The following is an 18924-nucleotide window of genomic DNA, read 5'->3' as shown; positions in this document are numbered from 1 at the left end:
CCCCACCTGCCAGCTATAGCCCCACGGAGACCCCACGTGCCTGCTATAGCCCCACGCAGGCCCGCAACTGCCTGTTATAGCCCCATGGAGGCCCCACGTGCCTGGTACAACCACATGGAGGCCCTTACCTTCCTACTATGAAGGGCCCCGAGGCCCCAGGTGCCTGCCATCTCCTCCTGGGGGTCCCTGCAAGTGCCTGCCATCTTTTCGCCGGGGTCCCCCAGAGTCGGCCCTCCCAGAGAAAAAGCGATTGATCGGTGGTTGGGGCTACCTCCTACAGCAACATCATTTCCTTTTCCACGACCCTTCCCTAAATCACAGCGTCATGGGCACCGCTCTGCTATCTATGAAGCTTCCTTCAGGCCCCTCTCCACACCCCTAGGCCTCAGTTCTGCAGCGTAGAGAGAACACCCTGACCCTCGTTCACCCAACCAGTCTGCTAAGTACCCACCACGTGCCAAGATGGAAACCATGCCAAAAACAAAGAACCCCTTGGATCTCAGACTCAGAGGGAGAGACATTAGGTGGCCACCACCGGTATGCAGAGGACCGGAGCAGGGCTTCGGATGGAGGCAGAGGGGCAGAAACGTGGTCGGGACCACCTCCGGTGGGGGGTGGGGGGTGGGCACTGAGTGCTTCCGTGCCCGGAATGACGGCCATCTCCATCCCTGTTAGGGTTCTCTCCAAACACAAACTCTGCCAAGTCCAGGAATAGATCCACCCCCCAGGGGGGAGGCTGGTAAGGACTTCTCAGCTTCCAGAAGATTCTTTTTAAAAATAAGTGGGAACGTCCGTTGGTGCAGACACTTTGGAAAACAGTCTGGCAGTTCCTCAAATGACCATATGACCTGGCAATTCCACCCTTAGGTACGGACCCAGGAGAAATGAAAACACCTGCCCCACACACACCTGCGCACAAGTGTTCACAGCAGCAGCAGGTTCCAACAGCCAAAGGTGGAGGGAAACAAGATACCCATCAGCAGAGGGCTGGCTGAGCTGGATGTGGTCCGTCCACGCCCTGGAAAGCTCATGAGTCTTAAGGAGGAGCAGAGCTCGGGCACATGTTAGCGGATGGACCCAGAAAGCATCCCAGAGCCTGAAGGGCACGTATCATGTACGATGCCTGTATGTGAAATGTCCAGAAGATGCAAATCCAGAGACAGAGGAGTTTCGGAGGCCACCAATGGGACAGTGGGGGGGGGGGCTAGGGAAAGGACAGTGGGGTACAAGGTTCCTCTGGAGGGATGGCACACGGCCCTGTGAACACACTAGAAACCACTGAATTGTGCACCCGGAGCAGGTGCGCTGTGTGGCATGTGAACTAAGCCTGCGCTTGGGTTAGCAGAGCCCCAGTAAGGAGGGGGCCGAGGCGTGCGGCAGCCCAGCCTTCCTTTGCCCTGGGAAGGGGGGTGACGGCCATCACCTCCACTTCCTATAATTGCCAGTAACCACCCTCCTGGATGCCCCTGTTTGCCGGGCTCCCCGGAGGGCTCCTGCCCTGTGGCCCAGGGGGTGCCACGGCTGTTTCCGAGTGGTGTCCAAACCTCCACAGAACTGTGCGGGGGAAGAATGCTCCGGTCAGGACTCCCCAGGCGACAGAGGGGGACGGGACGATTTCAGACGTGACAGCTGCTCCCAAGGAGCAGGGTGGGAGCAGGGGCCCCCAACTTGGGGTGTGCAGACTCCCAGGGGGGCCACAGAAAGAATCAAGAGTCGTGGGGAAAGAAATTACATCCTTATTTTCACTGGCCTCTCCTTGAGATTTAGACAGGCAGCAAATCACAGCAGTCGGTCGCCAAACCCGTGATCTTGTCACCAATAGAAACGGCACGTCCCGGGAGAGTGGTTGCAAACATCTGGGATATGGTTACACCCCAGGCCTGCCCCCGCCGGAGCAGGGCCAGAGTGCTCAGGAGGACCCTCACACCCACCCTGCTGGTGCCAGCACTGTGCCAAGGACACACGGCGCCCGAGTCCCCACTGACCCCACGGATGCCAGCTCCAGGCTCATGCTGGGAGGGACGCTGGGGCTGTGCAGGTGTCTCCAGACAGAGCGGCCCTGAGAAAAGACCTGGAGGGCAGAGGGGAAGCAGGAGGGGCTGAGCGGTGACCGGCACAGAACCCTCCACCTACACCTCCCTGATGACTCAGTGTCCACGGGGCTAGGCCTGTGAGGGGCACACACTCCCTCCCTGCCACTCCCCTGCCAGGGTCTTCCTCTGACCTCAAGCCCTAGGGGACCTGGGGTGACAGTGAGTCACCCAACACGACTCTGGGCCCCCAGAAGCCCTGACACCCCTGGGAGGTAGCCCACAGCGCATGTCTGGGGAGGGGACGGGTCACTGGCTCAACCTCTCCCAGCCCCGCCTGACTCCGGCTCCCCGCAGGGACTGGCCTGCGGCCTGATACAGGCTTACTCTCTCTGGGAGTCCCTTCCCTCACCTAGCTCTTCCGTCAGGGCCCAGGGCCCAGTTCCTCAGGAAAGCTGGCCAGACCCCACCCCAGTCCCAGATGCCTGTCACAGCCCAGGCTGACAGGCCCTTGAGCTGGGGTTCTCCCAAAACTACTTGGCTCAGCCATCAGCCAGAGTCCTTGAGGCTCGGAGAGGAAGAGCGGAGGGGACGCCGCTCTGAGACCCTCCCCAAACTGCCCACCCAAGGCTCTAACGCCTGCTCACACCGCAGTTCCCACGGGAGGGTCTGCCCTCCCTGCAACGAGGAGCAAACTGGAACGGCCTCAGGGCTGGAGGGCTCGACACCCCGAAGGAGTTCCGGATGCTTCTGCAGGAACCCCTCCCCTCTGGCTGCTGTGAGAGGAAGGGAAGGCCTGGAGGCAAGGGTCTGCTGGCCTCCCTGAGGGGGACTCAGAAGCCCCCAGTGCCAAGCCCCGAGGCCTCTCAAGCTCAGACACCCTGGCTCCAGCTTGCCTGGCTGGGGTCCCCAGCCTGGGGTTCTGCACCCCCACACATGTGGGGTGTCCCCAGCCCAGGGCTCTGTTCCATCGGCTGGTGGAGGCAGGGTCCGCATTGTCCCCCCTCCACTCGGGGCCAAACGGGAACTAGCTGGAGGGGGCTGAGCCCCGGCAGCCGGGGCTGGAGATCCGCACTCACGGGCGCCACCTCCAAGCCCCCCACGTCCGGGGAGCTCGATCCCATTTAAGGCTCTGGCTCCCCACAGTCCTGACAGGCAGGCGCAGGGCTGGAGACCGAGGCAGGGTGCCTGCCCGGGGCGCTGGGGGCTGCGTGTGGCCCCCTCCCTCTGAGCAGCAGGACAGCAAGCTCCAGGGGGTTGATGCTCAGACTCAACAGAAAGGTGCGTAAGGCGCAGGGTGCTGGGCGCCAGTGAGCTCGAGGCGGCTGCTTGAAAACAAAGGGCCAGGGAGAAGTAGCAGGTGCACCTGACCGCAGGAAGGGACGCGTCCCTCCTCCCTCTGCCCTGCCTGTGGCCTCCCTGCTCCTCCCTCTCCCTGTCTCTCCCTCCCTGTCTCTCCCTCTCCGTCTCTCTCCCTCCTTCTGTCTCCCTCTGTCTGTCTCTCCCTCTCCGCTCCCTCTGTCTCTCCCTCTCCCTCTCTGTCTTCCTCCTTCTGTCTCTGTCTCTCCCTCTGTCCCTCTCCCTCTCCCCCTCTCCATCTCTGCCTCTCTGTCTCCGTCTCTCCCTCTCTGTCTCTGTCTTTCCCTCCCTGTCTGTCTGTCCACTGTCTGGCACATTCCTGCACCCCCCACCCCACCCCACCCCCCCGCCGGTCCTGCTCAGGCCTCCAGCTAACAGGACACTCTGTGCTTGTGAACACTTCATGGCCACTGTCACCAGGGCCGCCTCCAGCCCCGAGAAAACCCTGACCTCTGCTATATTTCTGCCGCATTCTCTTGGGGATCCACAATTAATTTCCTCCAGATTGGGCCCCACACCGCAGACACAGCCACTCAGCCCCCACGCTGTCTGGGTGATGTGGGATCCCCAGGGAGCCTCCAGGCAAGGCTGCGGGCTGGGCCCTTCATCCCCAGAATGTTTATCTCCTGTTTGTCCTAACAGGTTGGTTCTGTGCAGACCCAAAGGGTCAGGCTGTGGCCTCCACAGCCAGGGAAGGCCCGACCACCCGCCTGACGCGGCCCCTCGAGTCTGGCATAGCCGCAGCCATGCTGGCTCCCGCACTTCCCAGGGCGGCCCTGCCCCCCCCACTCCCTGCACTTAAAACCAACGGAGCCTCTGTGACCTCGCCCTGCCATCCTCTGGGCATGTGGGGAAGTCCCTCCCCCAAAGGCTTTCCCACACCCGCCAGGTCTCACTGTCAGCCCTGGTTCAGCTCCCTCCATCCCATCAGCAGTAAAGGGGAACCTATGTGACAGGTGCATGGACATGGCCCCCTCAGCCAGTCCAACGATCCCACGCTGCCCTGGGGCTATTTGCTGCTATCCCTGGGGCCGGCTCATTGCCAGGCACACAGTAAGTGCTCAATAAATACCTGTGTGGGTCCCAGCTACCCTGCAGACACCACGGCTGTTCTGTCCCTGCCAGTAAAATAGACCCTAACTGCAGCCCATCAAAGTCTGCGCTGCAGGAACTGGACAGGATCCCCTGACCTCCTAGCCGGTGGGTAGTGGCCCGAGTCAACATTTACTCAACACCTACTGTGTGCCCGGCACCGTGCTAGGTACTCGACAGGCAAGAGAAAGGCATCCGCAGTTTATTTCAAGGAATCCAGCATCCAATGGGAGAGGCAGCCGGCAAGCGGGGAATCCCGGGGGGTCAGGAGTAGACGCTGGGGCTTACGTCACTGTGGTGTCCATGATACATTAAAACGTTTACAACTCAATAATAAAAAGACAACCCGAAGCGAGCAAGGGCCCGAACAGACGTGTCTCCAAAGACATCCCAGCGGCCAGTGAGCACGTGAAAAGATGTCCGACGTCACTAATCCTTAAGGAAATGCAGATCCAGACCGCAGGAAGACGTCCCTTCACACCTGCTAGGAGGCTGCGATCACGGGGTGACAGTGACACGTGCGACAGAGATGTGGCGTGGCCAGAACCCGCAACACGGCTGGCGGGAACGCAGAATGGGGCAGCAGCTGCTTGTGAGGTTCATCACGGGGCCGCCGTAGGACCCAGAGGACCCGGCAACCCCACCCCCGGGCACAGAAAGCTGTGTCCACACGAAAGCTTACACGAGAGTGTTGGCGGCCGCACCGTTCACAACGGCCCAAATGTCCACTGACCGATGAACAGACAAGCAAATGTGGCCACGCCAGGGAACATCACTGGGTCTTGGAAAGGAACGGAACCTGGCACGGGCTCTGGCGTGGGCCCCTGGACGCACCCGGAAACACCGTGCTGAGGGACAGGCCAGACACAGGGGCCCCTTGGTGACGCCGTCCACCCCAAGGGTCCAGACCCAGCAAATCCAGGGACAGAGAGCGGGCCGGCGGTTGTGGAGGGCGGGACGGGTTAACGCACCAAGAGTTTCTTTCTTGGGTGACAAAAACGTTCTAGAACAGGCGGTGCGGAGCTGCGCAGCCCCGTGAACGCACCACAACCCACCGAACTATACGCTTCAAAAGGTAAATTTTAAGCAAAACCACGTCACGACGGCATCATTCATCCGCTCTCAGGGTGCAGGCTTGATACGGAACAACCTCGGGGGCATAATGACAAGCGGGGAAAAGGTGACGGCAGAGCGGGGGCCACGATCCACCGCTGGGGACTTCCACAGGTGTAAACAACCACATGACGTGATGGCAGCTCGCTCACGGAGCATCTGCGTGCAGCAGGCAGGCGCGCACAAACCTTCACCTGGTCTCCCATCCAGCCTCCGGGAGCCCCCAAGGCGGGGCTCGTGACCAAGGACCTGACGGCTGGGCTCAGTCCCACCTCGTGTGATTCCGTTGCTTCTGGAATCCAAACCTTCCAAGTGACTCGGGAAAGTCACTCCATCCCCAGCCTTGGTTTCCTTGTCTGTGAAATGGCCTCGTTGGGGTGGTGGGGCCATAAGATGACCTACTGGATGCAAGGGGTGAACACAGGGCTGGGACAACAGTCCACGTCCTGTCTCTGTTCCTGCTGTCCTCCGCACCCCCACCCCTCAGGGCCACCTGCCTCTCGGCCCGTCTACATCCTCCACACCGTCCTCCTTCTCAGGCCCGATTCTGATCCTGGCGCTTCTCGCCTCCAGTGCCACTCTCTCCTGACTTTGTGCCACCTCCCAGCGGACGGTGCCCCCATTCCGATCAGATGCACAACCCCCTGCTCCCTCCACCCTCACCCAGCACGCAGCCTCTCACACCACACACCTTCCACAACAATTCCTGCCCCCGGACGCCGTCCCGGGCACCGCGCACCTGCCCAGCCACTGCCCCCACCCAGACCCAGGCCATCATCTCCCCTCCCCTGGACATGAGCACCCTCTGGGGGTCCCCAGCTTCCACTCTGGTCCCCATTTCCTTCCCCACCCAGCAGCCAGAGTCATTACCCAAAGACACCGTCACAAACAGCAAGGGCCCAGCAGTTGTATTGCAGAGAGACCAAGGCTCACGTTCACGTAAGAACCTCTCCGTCAGAGTCTGCAGGCGCTGTGTCCATCATAGCCCCGAACGGGAAACGCCCCGGATGCCCCTGAACCGTGATGGGTACGGAAGCCATGGTCCAAGCACACGCTCACCCCAGACACCGGTCAGCAGTGAAGAGGAACGAAGTCTGGGCGCACACCACGAGCTGGATGGGTCTCCCGAGAACCGCAGTGAGTGAAAAAAGCCAGTCCCCGTAGGTTGCATACCCCACGATTCCGTGTATAGAACATTCCGGAAATGAGAAAATGACAAGATGGGGAGCAGAGGAGCGGGTGCCAGGGATGAGAGGGGGGAGGGTGCGGCTCTGAAAGGGTGGCAGGCCGGGGGTGGAGGGGTCCCGGCTGCTGAAACCCGGTGTCCATGTTGATATCCCGGCCTCAACGCTGCGTGGTCCTTCCGTCAGGTGTTACTTTGGGGAGACAGGGTAGAGGGCACAACCGCGGGAGTCTAGGGGCATCTTGAAATTAAAACTTAATTATTCAAAAGCAGGAACACCACGGGGTGCTGCTGACCTGCCTAAACCCTTCAGCGCCCTTCCTGCCCTTCCTGCCGTGGCCTGGAATATGTGCTCACACCCTCCCTCCTCTCACCCTCTTCCTCCAGTTCAGAACCACACCTGTTCCAGCCTCAGGGCCCTTGCCCTGCTGTTCTCCCTTCACACACCGCCCCCCCCCCCCGCCCCCTGCCCCCACTGCTCTTGGAGGGACTGTCATCCATGCATCAGCCAACCAGGATTTCTGCAGCTTTCCCTGCTACCAGGCCACAGGGAGGAACCCACAAGAGCCAGTCTCTGCCCCCTCAGAGACTCCGGTGCATGGGGAGGGGGACAGGACAGCCACAGAGGCCAGTAATTACAGTGCCCGGGAGCACGCACGCACAGAGGCCCAGAGGCACTCTGGGGGTCTGAGGAGGGGCGCCCCGCACCATCCTCCCCAAAGTGCGTTTCAACCACAGCTCCCCAGATCCACCCACAGGGAGCCAGGCCTTTGAACTCACCAGCGAGCAACCAGCTGGCCGGGGGCGGGGCCCCAGAAAGGTCACGCACGGTCCCCAGGTGGACAGTGGGGCGCCAGCTCGCGGCCCCTCGAGGACCAAGAAAGCCTGCACTGGCTTATCATACAGGCCTCCCAGGGAGGCCCCCACCTGGTGCTCCTGGGAACACCCCACTGAAAATCCCTCCCGGGCTCCTTACGGTGAGACCTCCCCTCAGCCACCTTCAGAGGCTCCTTTCCTGCCCTTGTTTGTCCCCAACCCACAGAGGCGGACGGGGAGCGGTGGGTGATTCTCAGGTCTGGTCCTCAGGACCCCTGCCCTGGATGGCCCCAGATGTGTGCCCTGGGCTAGATTCCCTCCTGGGGAGTCTATCCAGGGTCCCTGGGTGGGAGGTTTGAAGCGGACCACAAGATGTTGAGACCATGTCAGCACCCCAACTTCCTAGGACTCACTGGGCCTCAGTTTCCCCTGCAGAATGGAGGAGTCATGCCTTCCTCCCAGAGGGACGGAGTGAAAGAAGGCACAGGTGGCTCCCAGACTGTCATGGCCAGACTGCGGACACCAGGCCTATGGACCTGGTGGGGAGGGCACGGGATGAAGTCCTAAGGATCACATGCTGCCTGGTGGGGCAGACGGCCGAGTCCCGGCAGGACAAACTCAGGACTCTGAGGCCTTGGAGAGACAAGGGGTGTGCTCAGGGGAGGGGAGGTGGGGAGGCCAGCTCTGCCCCCTCCAGCCTTTTCTCTGTACCCACAGGTCAGAGCCTGCTGGCTCCGGCCTTCCTCCCGTGTCCCACCTGCCGTGTGCGGTGATGGTCATGTCCGTGTGTCTGGGCACCTGTGGAGAACGGGAGGGTTCCTATCCTGGGGTCCACAGAGAAGTCTCAGGGAGTCCATGAACCCCCACAAGTACCGACAAAATGCCACATGTGTGCAGGGCCCTGCGTGTGTCCTGGGAGAGGACCCTCAGCCTTGCCATGCTCTCGGAGGAACCCGGGAGAACCCACAAGTTTATGAAATGCTGAGCAAAGGGTCACCAAAGGCCGGGGTTCAGGAGACCGGGCCATCCTTCCCTACCTCTGCATGACTGTGAGACCGCGGGCGCCTCCCTGGGCCTCAGCGTCCTCAACTGGAGAGCCAGGGGGTGGCCGAGATGACTGTCCCATCAGGAGGCGCCCTCAGCGGTGGCCGAGATGACCGTCCCGTCAGGAGGCGCCCTCAGCGGGTGCTGCAGACTGCTCTAGTGTGCCCCCTCCCCTCACCGGCCCTGTGACCTCGCCAAGCCCGGCCATCCTATGAGCATCCCTTCTCCTGTCTTACGTGGGAGCGCATGCCCTGCTTCACGGCGCTACTTTAAAAACTAGAAGGAGCAACGTTGGGGCGCCTGGGTGGCTCAGTCGGCTAAGCATCCGACTCTTGGTTTCGGCTCAGGTTCGCAGGATCAAGCCCCATATTGGGTTCTGCGTGGACAGTGCGGAACTTGCTTGGGATTCCCTCTCCCCCTCCCTCTCTGCCTCCCCATGCTCTCTCATGCTCTCTTTCTCAGAATAAATAAGCTTAAAAAAATAAAATAAACAAAAGGAGCAAGGACTCTGGGAAGGCACATAGGCCAGTACCCGGAACAAAGCGGACGTTCAAAAACCGAGAGTGTCCTTCTTGCAGAGGAATCTCCACGGCTCTGGGGTTCGACGTGAGCATGTTTGTGCTTCGGAGCACTTTCAAACTGAAGTCCGTGAGACCCTGTAGTGGGTTGGCCAGTGTCCCCCAGACAGACACGTCCACACCCTAACCTCAGTGCCTGTGAATGTGTGCTCACACGGGTAAAGGGTCCCTGTAGGTGCAATGAAGTTAAGGATCTCGAGAGACCGTCCTGGATTTGGGCTGGACCCTAAATCCAGGGACTGGCGTGGCCGTAAGGAAGGAGGAGGAGAGGGCAGAGACAGGAGGGGCTGCATGGCGACAGGCCAGCACACGGCAGCTCTCATGCCGTAACATGGGCACGATGCTTAAAAATCTGCAAGTCTATTTGTTTTTTTTTTTAATGAAGTACAACATGTACTTCATGAGCCACTTGACCCGGAGTTTGAAGAACTGTCCAGAGCAGTGGCTCTCGGCCCTGACGGCTCCCATCACGTTCCTGGGCCAGGAGGCCACCCTCCCAGAGCCAGGCTGCTGTGGTGCCAGGCAGAACCCCAGCAAGGCTCTTCACGGCCATCCTCTCAGTGATGCCCTGGACGAGTGCCCCCCCCCCCTCAGCTACACATTAGGATCTCCGGGACAGTTTTAAAAGAATCCCCATCCCAGACCACCTCAGTCGGCATCTCTGGGTGGGGCCCAGGCATCAGCATTTTCCCAAGCAGCCAGATTCCATGTGCAGCAGAGATTAGGAGCCAGATTAGGAGCTCCCGCATGCGAGCCACCTGGGCGTCTTGCACACATGCAGCTTCTGGCCCTGGAGACCCCCGTGCAGGGGTGGGGAAGAGGGACCAAGATTCCAGGGGTGGGAGAGAGGGGCCAAGATTCTGCATTTCTAAGGGGATGATCTCAAGGGGACCATCCCAGGGATTCTGCTGTGCACCTGGGGTTAAGAAGCACCAGCCTTGGGGCGCCTGGGTGGCTCAGTGGGTTGAGCGTCCAACTTCAGCTCAGGTCATGATCTCACGGCTGATGAGTTTGAGCCCCGCGCTGGGCTCTGTGCTGACAGCTCAGAGCCTGGAGCCTGTTTTGGAATCTGTGTCTCACCTTTCTCTCTGCCCCTCCCCCACTTAGGATCCTGTGTCTCCCTCTTTCTCTCTGTCCCTCCCCCACTCACACTCTCTCTCTCAAAAATAAATGAACATTAAATAAAGAAGCACCAGCCTCCAGCCGTGCTTCTAAAGGTGCAGTCCCCAGACCAGCAGCAGCAGCAGCACCCAATGAAACTTGTTAGAAATGGACATTATCAGACAGCATCTCCGGCCAGAAATGCAGGGGTGAGGCAACAATCTGCTTTCTGCACCTTCTGGGTGATTCTGACGCAGAGTCAAGTTTGCAAAGCACTGGCCTCGAGTAGCAACAGTGGGGGACCAGCAGCCCGCCCAGCCAGCAGCGCAGATGACCCTGGGTGTTTCCAGAGGCCTCCAGGAGCACCAGGGAGCTCCCCTGGGTCACCCCGGGGAAGGTGGGAGCCGGCACATGTTGACAAGGAGTGTCATGATTCCATCACAGAGAACATGCCTCCTGCAGGGTCAACAGACTCAGGGCAAAAATCCCCTTCCCACCATCGGAGCTCAGCGGACCCCTCCCCTGGGATGCCTCTGCTGCTCAAGGACACAAACATCCCCCTTCCCTTCTCAGAACCCTCACCTGCAGTGTTTCCATCAGTCCCCAAACTCTGGAATGAGAAACCCCTGATTATTGTACACATTTTTGTCTCACATCCAGACTTTTTGGTACAAGTCACATCCCCCTGTTTCTTGTACATTCCTGCAAGCTATGTTCGGCACACTGGCTGCTACTGACTGAATGTCTGTGTCCCCTAAATTCAGAGGTCATAAATGAGATGGTGTTAGAAGGTGGGACCTTCAGGGGTGGTGAGGTTATGGGGGTGGGGCCCTCATGAATGGGATCAGTGTCCTGATAAAGGAGCCCCCAATCGGCCAACATCTTGATCTCAAACTTCCCAGCCTCCAGAGCTGGGAGAAACACACACTGTCATTTAGAAGCACCGCCCACCCCCCCGACCTGTGGTAATTTGCAACAGCTCGAACAGACGAAGACACAGTCAGACTCAGCAACTATTTCCAGGTTGATTCACTGAAGGTCGACCTGAACTGTTCTGTCTTTGCACCTCGAACGTAGTAGGGGCTCAGTAAATGCTTCTCAACAACCCAACAAATAGAGCCAAGGCAACCGTAGCGGTAAAGAGAGTTACGACACGGGTAGATAAAGGGCTGCTTGTTTTTCTGCATCTTTTCCAGCACTTTGGAACACTGCTCACTACACAGTGCTCCAGCCGTGTCCTCCAGCCATGGCTGCATCGCAGCCTCACATCATGAGAACACCCTTGGGACGGATTCACTTCATTCTATGCCATCCGCCTCACTCATGGGAAACACTGGCAGGGCCTCTTACCGGCAATGACAGCACCAAGAGCAAAACAAACCCCATCAGCGACTTGTAACAGTGATGCCTTCAGAGAATTTTCAGTGAGGCTGACCTTTCAGTGAGGCAGGAGGGTCTCAGGGAACATTTTCCCTTTAACTATCAATGCCCGGGTGTAAGTTCTTGTAATGAGATGGACGTGTGGCAGGATGGTGAGTGAAATTACCCCGTATACGGCCTTGGCACACTTCATTCACTCCACAAACAGCATGCTGGCACCATTGTAGTCACCGGACACACAGTGGTGACCAGCATGGACCCACCCCTCCCTGCGTGAAGCTCACACTCTAACAGAACCTTCTGTGGCGGTGGACACATTCCGCATGGTCCATGAGAGCCGCCAGATCCGTGTTGCTATCAAACACTTGGAATGTGGCTGCTGAGATTGAGGCACTGAATATCTAACTTTCATTTCATCATAATTAATTGAAATAGCCATATGTGGCCAGCAGCCACTGTGCTGGGCAGGGTTGTTCTAGATGAGTACTCCAGTGGTGCTGATTTAAGGAGGAAGGTGGCCCAGTAGTCTTTCGCGGGTTGGTACAGACAAGACCATTCCTCTGCCTGCCTCTGGTGCGCCTATAACCATGCACCGTCCGTGAGAACTGAGACACACACAACCTGAGGTAGAGATGAACCTCAGACTCAGAGCACCTTGTACAAGTCTTACCAAAGACCTCACCTGGACCCGCCCCGCTAGCCAGGAGATGCTCTCTCAGGTCACCAGCAGACACCTGGAGGCACCCAACTTTTTTGGAAAACAGGACAGTATCGAGATGCAAACAGCCAATGCCCCCGGTGGTGGTATTCCTTGGAGTGTGGCCCCCAGACACCAACAGGGTGGGAACGGGCAAACTTCTCATGGCCAAATGTGCTGGACGGGTCAGGGCCAGGCAGTCACTGGCTGGGAGGCTCAGTTGGGCACCTTGGTTGTTAGAGGTGGTGTGGGGGAGGAAGGAGAGCAAAGCCATGGCGGCATGTGTGTGGCGCTCTCCAAGGTGCTGAAGAGACCGGCCGCTCCCCTATCCTACGCAAAGACTCGGTGGACCCAGAAAAACCCCTGGTCTGATGCCTAGAGCCTGTTTGAAGCACAGCCAGGACCCCAGGCGGCCCTTGCCTTCACCAACCACGTGCCTCACACAAGCCAGGAGACTACAAATTGGCGAAGTGGCTGGTCTAAGAGAGGGTGACCACTGTGGAAATTCCAAACACACATCGCCCCCTGTGGATCCCACGAATCCACACATCCTGTGATATGTGGTCATCAAAGGACACTGTGAGTGTTACATCCACAGCCATCAGCCCATAATCGATAGCCAGCTGTCCTTACGGTTGTGCAGGCCCGGGGGGAAACCGGGGAGGGAAAAGAGCCCCGAAGAGATGCAGCAGAGGCTCCTGGCCCTGCCCGACAGCTGTGTTAACTGTTTCCGTCAGCCAGGGCTGCTCACTACCTGGTGGGGCAGCTATTTCCAGAGGGTGCTGACCCTGGCCTCCTTGCCAGCTTGGGTAGAGCTCCTGATATAAAGCGCCCAACTCTGGCTCCAGGGCTATGTTGGGTGAGGGGTGCTCAGTAACACTTCTTCCTCAGCTATTATTGGCAACAAAGAACTAGTTATTTGCTTTTTCTTCCTGCTTTCACCTCCTGGAGCCTTTTCCCTTGCCAAAGTGGCTGAACCAGAATCTCTGAGGAGATGCTTTTATCTCCAATAGCTGAGTGCTTCTTTTGTTTCTGAAACGAACTCCCATTGGCCTATGTCTGGTGTCCCCGACCTGCTTCCTCCCTAACCTGGGACCTGGCACTGGGATTTTCTTTTTTAAAAAGGTTGCCTTCACATATTCACGGCCTAGCATCAAAAATATGCCCAATGGTCATTTATTTTGATTGGATATGGGCTTCTTCCCCCTTAAAAGGGGGCATGAACTGCATAAACATGTGTTTAAAGTGGAAACTAAGCCTCCCGCTCCATCTGTAACCTGAGCCTCGTCGTGTAAGGCTGGCACTCTCCCCGCACAGGCACAGGGGCTCCTGTCGGGAGGGGTTTGGAGGGTACACGTGGCTGTGTTTTGGGGGACGGGGTGGAAACATCTCCGGGTGACAGGTGTATTGTGCGTGTGTGTGCGCACAGGCGCAGAGGGCCTGGGATTTTGACTGTGGGCGTGTGTGATTTGTGTGGGCCGAGGGATCTGGGCCAGTGAACGGAATCTGCATTTGAGGGGGGAGGCCTGGTACGTGAGATGACTCACATCTTTCGGGCTGTGGGAGGGTTTATTTGTGGGGGTAACTTTGGTCCGAGGGGTCCTGTGTACATGGCACCAGGAGGAAATGTTTACCTGTGTGGCCAAGCGCAGGGGTGTAGAGAAGTGGAGAAGGGGCGGTGCGTGCAGGCGGGGCAGCGGGGGGAACACCCGGGTGGGCGCCTGTGCCTTTGCCTACAGCTCCTGGCTGCCGCGCCCAGAGGAGAAGCAGGGTGCGGAGGAAGAGGAAGGAACGAGGAGGTAGTTTTGCACAAGGGAGTTTAGAGAACGTGTTCCACACAAAACCACAGGCCTCTGGAATCTCTGTCCTGAGTGCGAATCCTGATGCTGCCCTGCACCCACCAGCCAAATCATCTCATCTCTCCACGCCTCTGCTTCCCAGTGTGGGAAATGGGAAGGACAAGAAAATCCACCCTGCATCAACCCAGGTACGGGAATGAAGTGCTATCATCCTGCAAACACTGGCCACACGGCTGGCACACGGTAAGTGTTTAATATCGCCACTTATCATCATTTTCGTTATTACCATGATCACACCTGGCTATCGGTCCTGGTAACAGTCACTGTAAGCGACGTTCATTGCACGTGTGCTGTGATAAAAGAATAGTGATAAGTAAAAGTCAATGCTCACTACATCCCTGGCACAGCCACACACGCCACCTCAATTGATCCCCACCTACTTCACAGATATTATTACCAGCCCTTCATACAGATGACCCTCTCCACAGGGTCACCCCACAGACCGCAGAAGTCACTCAGCCCACGTCCACAGAAAACGCCTGCCTTGCACTTGGGGGAGGATAAACCTGGAAGGGGAGGAGTTGGCAGAAGCGGCCCCAGTTGAAGTGGAGTCCATACCAATTCCAGCCAAATGCAGAATATGTTTGCCATGAGTGCATCATTCATGAAAATAGCCGTTTCCCCAAGTCAGCACTGGGACCTGTGCTGAGGTTCAGGAGCTGTGCTGATACCTGCCCCATATTCCCACCCCTTGTGCAAAAGAAACGTCAGACTGGAGTCGGACCGTGAACTCATTAAACCTCCGCCTGCCCTCCCTGGAAGCATGAGCCGCCACGCCCACCGGCATCCAGACCCAGAGCTGCGACACCCCCACTTTGGTTCTGCTGGCCTGACGGACTGCTAGAGGGCACACATTCTCCACAGTCACTTCCTTCCTGATGAGAAGCACAGACCATGTTGTAGAAAGGTGGCCCCAGATGTCTGGCCTGATTATCCCAGGCCGAAAGGGTCAATTCGATTTTCCATCATGCCATATCACCAACCAGAAGGGAGCAGTCAGCCCTGGCGTCCTGTGCCTGTAAGCCTGCCTCGGTTGGCCTACAGGTGGTGTAATGTGGGGACACATCAAGGTTCCAACTGTGACTCTGCTGCCACAGGCTGGGGGGCTCTGGCCTGTCCCATGGGCCCCTGGGTCTCTCTGGCGTCATCTGTAAAATGGACATGGTCCCCCCCCCCCTCCACCGTGGGAGACTCCAGCGGGGCAATGTGGAGGGAGGGAAGTACTTTAGGGAGCAGAATCCTGTGTCGCTGACTGGATAGGGGATAGAGATCCAAGAACACTGACCAATGGAAGGAAGCATTTCTCACATCAACACATTGAACCCTAAACTCATGGCCAGCCACAGCATCAGATTCTCTCCCCCTCCCCGCACCCCCCCCCCGGTAAACACAATGGAATCATCACCTTTCCCTCTAAAGTGGAAGCTCTCTGAGGGCAACAATTTTTGTCTGCTTCACTCTCGGCTGGTTTCCCAGAGCCCAGAGCACCCGCTCATAGCAAGTGCTCAGTAGATATCTGTTGAATGGAGAATGGATTTCTGTGGGCCACCCAAGATGTCTGGGGAAGCTGGGCAGCCTAGAGAGCTGGACCTCACTCTTAGATATTCCAGGGAGTTCCACAGAGACAGGGGCTTGGCTCCTCTCCTCCCCAGGCTCCCATGTGAGGCCTAGAAACCGCTTTCCTGGCTCAGGCACAGCTGGGAACACCTCTGGAGAGACTGATCCGCAGAGCAGCATGGGCAGAGCCCCCAGGGTGACAACTACCCTTGGGCTCCCAAAGAGCCCAGCTGGGAGCGCCAGGCTGCTGAGCCGCCCACCTCAGCCACCCACATCTGCTGCCCAAGCCTCGCCGTGTGCACGCGTGCGCGCACACACACGCGCGCACACACACGCACGCATGCACACACAGGGCCTAGAACCCGGAGAGGGCTGTCTGCTCGGTCCAGCCCCTGCACTCCAGGGTCCAGAAGGCTCTCCAACCTGCTCCATGAAAACAACAACAGCAAAGAGGCCGCCTGGGACGGGGCTGGGCACGGCTTTGACAGGCAGGAGCATTATATAATTAACTGCCCCCCACGCCTCCTCCCCTTTGAGTAATGATGAACCCTGCCTCTCAGTTGCATAAGCCAAAATAATAATTACTCTCCAGCCCTCCATCACTCCTGGATGTGGCCAGGGAGCAGGTGTCTAGTGCCTGCTTCCTAAGATGTGGAGGCAGCAAGCCGGCAGGGAGAAGACCACACGTCCGTTCATGATTTCCATGCCCAGCAGAAGCACACAAGTCACTGCTGCGCCCCACGCCTTTCCCAGGCATCCATGCCTGAAAAATTAGCAAGCCGCCAAGAGGGAGGCGCAGAGCCACTTCTGAGGATAAGCTCCCAGGTGGGGGAAGGGGGCATCTGGAGAGCAGGCCTGTTCGGGGTCTGGCTTCCAGGAACAGAAAATGCTCCATGCCTGTCGGATGCAAGGAGGACCGGACACCCGAGTGTCCGGGACAGGGGCACAGCTGCAAAGGAGCCCTGGCCGAGGCTCCCTGCACGGAAACCATCTTACAGCCAGGACAGGCAGGCGGGCTCAGCCCTGAATGTGGTGGCATGTTAGAATGAAGGCACAGAGCATTCCCTAAACTAACGGCGAAAATGATTCAGCCACTGGAAGGCGAGATTCCTGGGCCTCCTCCTCCCTCCCTCCAGCAGCCTCTCTGGCTGCGCTAGCCCGCGTCCAACCACCTAGAAGTTTATTGCCGTGTTGTGTTGCTTTGGGTTTGTGCTCCTCTCCCAATCGCTCCCTTTCCATTGGCTTGGGTTCATGAGGACTAAGGGAGGCCTCTCGGCACCGCAGGAAAACAAGAGGCAGAGCTGGGGCCCGACTCCCGGAGGCCAGCACTGAGGGAGCTCTGCCAGCAAGGGGGAGGGGCCCTCTCCCAGCTCCCCTCTGCCCTTGGTGGGTCCCAGAGGAGGCCGTGAGCCCAGGGCCCAGGGCGAGTCTGGCCTTTCCAGCAGGTCTCTGGCCTGCGCTTGGATGATGCACTGACCCTCCACTCAGCTCCACGGCTCCGGGGCTGGCTCTCCTCCTGGAAAGCCCCCAATACGCTTCCCCTGGCACAGGGGCGCTGTCCCCCCACCAGGCCATGGGGCAACCTGTAGCCAGGGCAACTGTGGCCTCCAGGAAGCCCCAGGAAATGCCCCGGGTGCTCACGGCCCCCCCGCTGGAGGGAGAAGCTCAACTTCCCCAGAGGTAAACAGAAGAGGCAAAAGAAGGTCCCTCCTCCTCCTCCCCTCAGCCCCTGGCCCGGCCCCCCCCCACCCCCCCAGGCGGCACCTACCTCCATCTGAGTAGGTCTCCGTGCCATAGCCGTCCTGCAGGCCGTTGCTCCAGGTCCCTTCGTACTTGGCCCCGTTGCCCGTGCACTCCCGCACCCCGTAGCGCCCCTTAAATCCGTGCGTCCACTCGCCCTTGTACACCCACTTCCCCTTGCTCTCCAGGCCGATGCCGTGGCGCTTGCCCTGCGCCCAAGTGCCCTGGTACGTGTTGCCGCTGGGCCAGGTGTAGACGCCCAGCACCTCGAAGCCGTGGCTCCACGAGCCGGTGTATTCGCCTTGGCCCTTGGGGCCGGTGCAGACGCCATGGCCGTGCGCCTTGCCGTCCTCCCAGCCTCCACAGTAGGACCCTCCATCGTCAAAATTAAACCTACCCCCACTGGACATGCATGTAACTCGGTTTGCAAATCCCGCAAACGGTGAAAAAAAAAAAAAAAAAACCAAGGCGATCAACAAACCGGATTCTTGGTTGGCTGGCTGGCTGGTTTTGTTTTGCTTTTTTTTTTTTTTTTTTTTTTTTTTTTTTAAAGGAAGAATAGAGAAAGCGAAAAAACACAGCGAGCAGATCCCGGGCGGCGGGAGGCCGCGGCGCCGGCTTCGGCGGAATTTAAGTCAATTGGGGGCGATTATTCCTTTTCGAGCTGCGCCGCGGAGCCTGACCAGCGTCTCGCGCTCCCGCTGGAGACAGGACCGGAGGGGAGGAGGGAGGGGGAGGGGAGGGGAGGGGGAGGGAGGGGGCAGGAGCAGGAGCGTCTGGTGCAAACGGCTCCACCTCAGCGGCAAGTGCCCCTCGGAGGCGAGCCCGCCGGGCTGGCCGCGCAGGCCGGGGCGGAGACGGCGGGCGGCTCAGGCCCGGGGCGCAGCCCCCCACCTGCGGCTGCCGCGCTGCGGGCGCCCGAGGGCGGCGGCGGGGCCCGCGGGCGGCGGCGGCACGGGCGGCGGCGCGGGCGGCTGCACCATATTGGGGGCCGCGGGCCGGGCCGGGCGGCGGCGGCGGCGGCGGCGACGGCGGCGGCGGCAGCAGCAGCAATGCGGCGGGGCGGGCGGGCGGGCGGGCGGCGGCGGCGTGCGCTCCGGGCCCGGCTCGCGCGCTCGGGTCGGCGCGGCGCGCGCGCCCGCACCACACCCGCGCCCCCGACCCGCGCGCCCCCGGCCCACACCCTGCCCGCGCGCCCCGCACCCCACTGGCGCTCCCTCACCCCCACCCCCGATCCGCTCCCCTCCTGCGCCCGCGCGCCCCCGTCCCGGCTCCCCGGCTCCCCGGCTCGCGAGTCGCCCTTGCGCGCCCCCGACCGGGCCCTCCGCCCGCGCACCTCCCCACCCGCCCCCGACCCAGCCCGCTGCCCGAGCGT

General features: G+C 59.6%; 1 protein-coding gene across 2 annotated transcripts in view; it reads right to left on the bottom strand.

The window, feature by feature from the left end:
* The window catches only part of JPH3 (junctophilin 3), a 77184-nt gene extending 58742 nt beyond the window's left edge, over window positions 1-18442 (bottom strand). For both annotated transcript variants that reach the window (XM_043599841.1, XM_043599842.1), the window contains exon 1: window positions 17578-18442. In XM_043599841.1, the coding sequence (XP_043455776.1) occupies window positions 17578-17959 (382 nt within the window). In that variant the 5' untranslated portion in view covers window positions 17960-18442. The remainder of the gene's footprint in view (window positions 1-17577) is intronic.
* Window positions 18443-18924: the final 482 nt, after the last annotated feature.

The sequence above is a fragment of the Prionailurus bengalensis genome, chromosome E2, assembly GCF_016509475.1.
Source record: "Prionailurus bengalensis isolate Pbe53 chromosome E2, Fcat_Pben_1.1_paternal_pri, whole genome shotgun sequence".
NCBI classification, from domain to species: Eukaryota; Metazoa; Chordata; class Mammalia; order Carnivora; family Felidae; genus Prionailurus; species Prionailurus bengalensis.
This window is presented reverse-complemented; position numbering and strand designations above follow the sequence as displayed.